Source organism: Salmo salar, chromosome ssa27 (genome assembly GCF_905237065.1).
Source record: "Salmo salar chromosome ssa27, Ssal_v3.1, whole genome shotgun sequence".
NCBI classification, from domain to species: Eukaryota; Metazoa; Chordata; class Actinopteri; order Salmoniformes; family Salmonidae; genus Salmo; species Salmo salar.
The window spans coordinates 14,427,088-14,433,332 of NC_059468.1; the positions used below are offsets into that span (position 1 = coordinate 14,427,088).

The following is a 6,245-nucleotide window of genomic DNA, read 5'->3' on the forward strand; positions in this document are numbered from 1 at the left end:
CTGGATTGTGCAACATTTGCCCTTGATTATTTCCTAAATGTTTCAAACTCTGTCATTGATTGTTGATCACTATTAGACAACCACTTTCAGGTCTTGCCATGGATTTTCAAGCAGATTTAAGTCACTTGGCCACTCAGGAATATTCACTGTCGTCTTGGTTTAGTTTATAGGGATCCCCATTATACTACTGCACATGCAGAAGCTACTTTTTCTGGGGTCCATGTAAAACATACAAATACATAACAAAGTACAGAACAGTAATATACAAGAACCACATAAGATATAACATTAAATAAAACATTTCCAGTACCAGTCAAAAGTTTGGACACATCTTCTCATTCAAGGGTCTTTCTGTATTTTTTACTATTTTCTACATTGCAGAATAATAGTGACATCAAAACTATGAAATAACACATATGCAATTATGTAGTAACTAAAAAAGTGATCAAGAAATCAAAATATATTTTATATATGAAATTATTCAAAGTAGCCACCCTTTGCCTTGATGACAGCTTTAAAAACCCTTGGCATTCTCTCAGTCAGCTTCATGATGTAGTCACCTGGAAATCATTTCAATTAACAGGTGTGCCATGTAAAAAAGTTAATTTGTGGAAGATTTTTCCTTCTTTGAGCCAATCAGTTGTGTTGTGACAAGGTAGGGATGGTATACAGAAGATACCCCTGGGTCTTTAAATAGATTTTTAAAGGTGCCAGGTTGGACAATTTTAACTACTTATCATGTTTAGATGTGCTGTCTATAATCACCCTGCAGTCAAACCTATTCATAAAATTTGATGTAATAATAGTATGTGAAATATTTTCATTACATTTGTCAAACTGTAAGTTGAAGAAACAAGTACTGTATTGCAGTTTAAAATAAATTAGTTCATAGTTAATCAAGAGAGGAAATAACAAACAAAAAATAAATATTGGAATGAAGCTTATTATACATTAAATAAATAAATGATAACTGTTTTAGTCAGTGGACAGCACAGCTTGAAACCACAAATGACATAACTAATAAATATATAAACATACTTTGTTCAGCTCAGCTGTAACTTTGATTAACAATCAGATGCATAATATAAAAAGTAGTACATTGCACAAAAAACATGTGGCCTTTTAAGCCTATTATACATTTTCACTTGATCTTCTCAGATGCAGTCCTGTGTAGTCAAGTTATAAGTCCCGTGATTAGCAGATATAGATGATTGGCTGTTCTTGTGATTACAATTGGCCACAGATGTTAGCGATGTCACCTCAGAAGAGACCGTTTCTGGTGGTGTACTGTACATTGTAAGATCTCCGTCTGTGCCAGTGTCTCCTTACAGCTGCACAACAGCCACATAGCATGCACTGCAAAACAAAGATGGTGAAGTATGATTCACATGCTAAATCAATATCATTGCAGACATCGAACAGCTTATTTGATCATATACTTTGTAGAGTATTTTCACAGTACACAAGTGAACACAAGCCTATACGTACACATAGCAGGATCCACAGGGGTACCAGAATGATAGCGATGCCACAAGGGATGATAATGGCCAGAGCCCAGCCAGGAAAACCTCCATCACTTGTGGTATTGAAAGTAGTGGTCAGCAAAAGGGTAGGAAGTGGTGTGGTGCTGGTAGTTGTTGGGGCAACCGTGGTTGTTAGGAAACCTAGAGTACACATTTAAATACATTTTAGGGGGAATTATAAACTATAACATAGTGAACTATAACATATGAAACTGTTTTCGAGATTGAGTATTACACATACTGTACATGGTGTTTTATAACTTGCCGTAATAAAAAAACTGAAATGGCAAAAAAAGCAGCATACCTGAGACTTTTAAGACTTCCTCTAGAAAAGCACTAGGGAACTTGATGTCTTCCTCTTTGTATACATACATCATGTCTGCCCTGATTTGAGTGCCAACAATACTGTGGACGTAGAAAAGTGGTTTTGTGTGAGAGTTGAACATCTTCCCTCCATCCTGTTTAGCTGTACAAAAAGCAGCTGTATGAAATCTGCAGACATTCTAAAGAGTGCAGTTGAGAAAGATGGGTTGGTTTACAGACATGACGTTGTACTTACGTGAAGTTGGCATTGGGAAAGACAAATTGTTTGCCATCTGGTTTACTAAGAATATCATTGAGCTAAAAGGGGACAAAACAAAAAGTTGTCAATTACTATCATGACCTGAACATGACCATGGATGTATCTTCTGTATAGAAGTATCTTACTAGGCTGTTAATTGAATCCTGTATCTTGTTGTAGGTCTCACTGGTGAATGTGAGTCTATCTCTTCGAGACTCCATGGTGACATTGGTTATTATGAAACCAAGATCGATGGCAAATGAAGTATGTGTAAGTTCTGTGAGCACACAAAAAAAGTGTTACTATAGACAACAGACCAAATGAACTGCTACAATATAGGAGTTTCAACATTAAAAAACATTCAAGAAGTATTGAAGCAGTTGAATGTTTACCTATGAAAAGTTATATAGAGAGAGTGGAAATAAATGTAATGATATAAGCCTAATTTGTTGAACTCACTGATATAAGTTGCATTCTGGAAGGTGGTTTGAGTGTTTCTCTGAATGTTCAATTGGCGAGACAGTTGCTCGTTGATGACACCAAGGACATCATCCTCAGTGGGGACTGGTGTGTTGAGCTGGAACACCAGCCTAACAAAAACCATCACTGTGCCAAATCTAAGAGAAAATAGTAATAAATGAACATGTCAATTCCTAAAGAAAATGTGTGTGCTTGCTAGCGTGTCTTATACTTTTTATGGCTGTGAAATACATTTTTTAACATTTTTGTCATTTAGCAGACGCTCTTATCCAAGCGACTTACAGTAGTAATGCATACATTTCATACATTTCTTTTTTCGGACTGGTCCCCTGAACCCACAACCCTGGCGTTGCAAACACCATGCTCTACCAACTGAGCCACATCTAGATATATTAGTGGCAGTGACTGCAGTAGTAATGGTAGGTAGATGGAAAAACGTTGGTTTTTGGTTTGGTGTCTCTAGCTTGAACGGTTCAAGAGTTACTACTATTGTTGGTAGGTTATTACATGCTAGTTTCTACTTGTTTAAATGTGTATAGTTTATAACGTTATGAAAATTGTTGTAGTACAAAAAGTATAAATGCTCTAAAATATATATCTAAGTTGATTCCGTGTTTAACTTAAAGCGTTTAAGTGCAAGAGTGGGCTAAATGAATCAAATAATTAGAAGAAGTATGTAAAAAATCTGGTGGTTTTACCTTCAGCAAGCACATTAATTGGATTAAAATAGCGCCTATACACAAACTGAGGTACTCAAAGAGCTTTTCTAAAGAATGGCTGACATTTTGAATGCTTTATGAAAATATTAGTAGTTAACGACCCACAAACAGATACACATGGTTCTTTGCTTCAAAGTTTCCTTGATTGACAAAGTGTTTATTGAATTGCATAAAATAATTATACAAAAATGATCTTGCTTACCTGGTTGTTGATGTCACTGAAGCCATAGAAGTTGAGGTAAAAGTTGGAAGTGCAATTGTGGTTGTACTTGTAGGTGCTGCAGTTGCAGTCATTGTTGGAGAAACAGTTGTGGTCGTTGTTGTAGGACCTGCAGGTTGAATTGCCATGCTAGAAGCTACAGTGGTGGTGGTGGTTGTAAGAGCTGGAGTTGCCATTGTTGGAGCTGCATTTGTAGTTGTCATTATGGCAGCTGAAGTTGTGGTTGTCATAGTAGAAGATACAGTTGTGGTGGTTATAGAAGCTTCAGTTATGGTTGTGGAAGTAGGAGCTTCTATGGTGCTGTTGATAGTAGGAGCAGTGGTAGTTCTCGTAAAAGCTGCAGTTGTGGTTGTCGTAGGAGCTTCAGTTGTCGTAGGAGCTGCAGTTGTCGTAGGAGCTGCAGTTGTCGTAGTACGTGTTGCAGTTGTGGTTGTTGTACTAGGTGCAATTGTAGTTTCTGTAGCAAGTGCTCTAGTTGTAGTTGTAGTATCTACAGATGTTGTAGTAAGAGCTGCAGTGGTTGTCGTAGGCGCTGCTGATGTGGTTGTAGTAGGAGCTGCAGTAGTAGGTACTGCAGTTGTAATGGTCAGAAGAGATACAGTTGTTGTCATACAAGCTGCAGTTGTCCTAGTAGCTGCAGTTGTCATATGATATGCAGTTGTCGTAGGAGCTACAGTTGTTGTTGCAGGTGTTGCTGTTGAAGTGATCGTAGGAGCTTCAGTTGTAGCTGTCATAGTAGGTGTGGTTGTTGTCTGAGCTTCAGTTGTAGTAGTTGCTGCAGTTCTAGTGGTTGTAGGAGCTACAGATATTATTGTTGTAGGAGCTACAGTTGTTGCTGTAGGTGCTCCTGCTGTAATGGTCATAAGAGCAACAAATATTGTTGTAGGATCTGCAGTTGTGGTTGTAGCTGCAGTTGTGATTGCGGTTGTCTTATTAGCTGCTGGAGTTGTCATTGTCATAGGAGTTGCAGTTGTCGTAGGAGTTGCAGTTGTCATAGTAGGTGCTTCAGTTGTGGTTGCCGTTGGAGCTTCAGCCGTAGATGTCGTAGGAGTTGCAGTTGTTGTAGGAACTACAATTGTAGTTTTTGTAGTAGGTGCTGCAGTTGTGGTTGTTGTATGAGCTGTGGTTGTTGTAGGAGCCTCAGCTGTCGTAGTAGGTGCATCAGATGTGGATGTCGTAGTAGGAGCTGCAGTTGTTGTGGTAGAAGGAGCTGCAATGGTCAAAAAAGCTGCAGTTGTCATAGGAATTGCATATATCGTAGGAGTTGCAGTTGTCGTAGTAGGTGCAGCAGTTTTGGTTGCCGTAGGAGGTGCTTCAATTGTTGTTGATGTCGTAGGAGCTATGGCGGTGTTCGTCGTAAAGCTGAAGTTCTGGTTGTCATAGGAGCATCAATTGTGGTAGGAGCTGCATTGGTCAGAGGAGCTGCAGTTGTCGTAGAAGTTGCAGTTGTCGTTGTAGATGCTGCAGCTGTGGTTGTCGTAGTTGGTGGAATTGTAGTTTCTGTAGCAGGTGCTCCAGTTGTATTTGTTGTAGTATCCACAGCTGTTGTAGTAAGATCTGCAGTGGTTTTCGATGGTGTTGCTGTTGTGGCTGTAGTAGGGGCTACAGTTGTAGTAGGAGCTATAGTAGGTACTGCAGTTTTAGTGGTAAAAAGAGATACAGTTGTTGTCGTATGAGCTGCAGTTGTCGTATGAGCTGCAGTTGCCGTAGGAGCTGCAGTTGTCGTTGCAGGTGTTGCTGTTGTGGAGGTCGTAGGAGCTTCAGTTGTAGCCGTCGTAGTAGGTGTGGTTGTTGTCGGAGCTTCAGTTGTAGCTGTCGTAGTATGTGTGGTTGTTTTCTGAGCTTCAGTTGTAGTAATTGCTGCAGTTGTAGCTGTTTTAGGAGCTACAGTTGTTGTAGTAGGAGCAACAGTTGTTGCTGTAGGTGCTCCTGCTGTATTGGTCATAAGAGCAACTGATATTGTTGTACGATCTGCAGTTGTCATTGTTGGAGCTGCTTTTGACGTCGTAGAAGATGCAGCTGTCGTAGGAGCTGCTGTTGTCGCAGGATCTGCAGTTGAGGTTGTAGCAGTAGGTGCATTCGCGGTTGTCGTAGTATTTGCTGCAGTCATAGTGGTTGTAGGAGCTAAAGTTGTAGAAGGTGCTGCAGATGAGGTTGTCGTAGGATCTGCAGAAGTAGTTGTTGTAGGAGCTACATTTGTTGTAGTAGGAGCTGCAGTGGTCGTAGTAGATGCTGCAGTTGTCGTAGGTGCTGCAGTTGTCGTAGCAGCTGAAGTTGTGGTTGTCGTAGTAGCTGCAATTGTAGTTTCTGTAGCAGTTGCTCCAGATGTAGTTGTAGTATCTACAGCTGTTGTAGTAAGAGCTGCAGTGGTTGTCGTAGGTGCTGCTGTTGTCGTAGTAGGTGCTCTAGTTGTGGTTGTCATAGTAGGAGATGCATTTGCTGTAGTAGGTGCTGCAGTTGTGGTTGTCGTAGTAGGTGCAATTGTAGTTTCTGTAGCATGTGCTCCAGTTGTAGTTGTTGTAGTATCTAAAGCTGTTGTAGTAAGAGCTGCAATGGTTGTTGAAGGTATTGCTATTGTGGCTGTAGTAGGGGCTACAGTTTTAGTAGGAGCTGTAGTAGGTATTGCAGTTGTAGTGGTAAAAAGAGATACAGTTGTTGTCGTATGAGCTGCAGTTGTCATAGGAGCTGCAGTTGTTATTGCAGGTGTTTCTGTTGTAGAGGTCGTAAGAGCTTCAGTTGTA

The 6,245-nt window shown here is 40.1% G+C and overlaps 1 protein-coding gene across 1 annotated transcript; it reads right to left on the minus strand.

Annotated features, from left to right (window-relative positions):
- Positions 1-641: 641 nt before the first annotated feature.
- On the minus strand, positions 642-4,134 carry LOC106596235 (cell wall integrity and stress response component 4-like). The gene is made up of 7 exons (XM_045709660.1): positions 3,487-4,134; positions 2,545-2,702; positions 2,232-2,362; positions 2,083-2,144; positions 1,828-1,928; positions 1,489-1,664; positions 642-1,356 (listed from the first exon to the last, which is right to left on the minus strand). The coding sequence occupies exons 1-7, from the start codon at positions 4,113-4,115 to the stop codon at positions 1,261-1,263; spliced, it is 1,353 nt and encodes a 450-aa protein (XP_045565616.1). The 5' UTR covers positions 4,116-4,134; the 3' UTR covers positions 642-1,260.
- Positions 4,135-6,245: the final 2,111 nt, after the last annotated feature.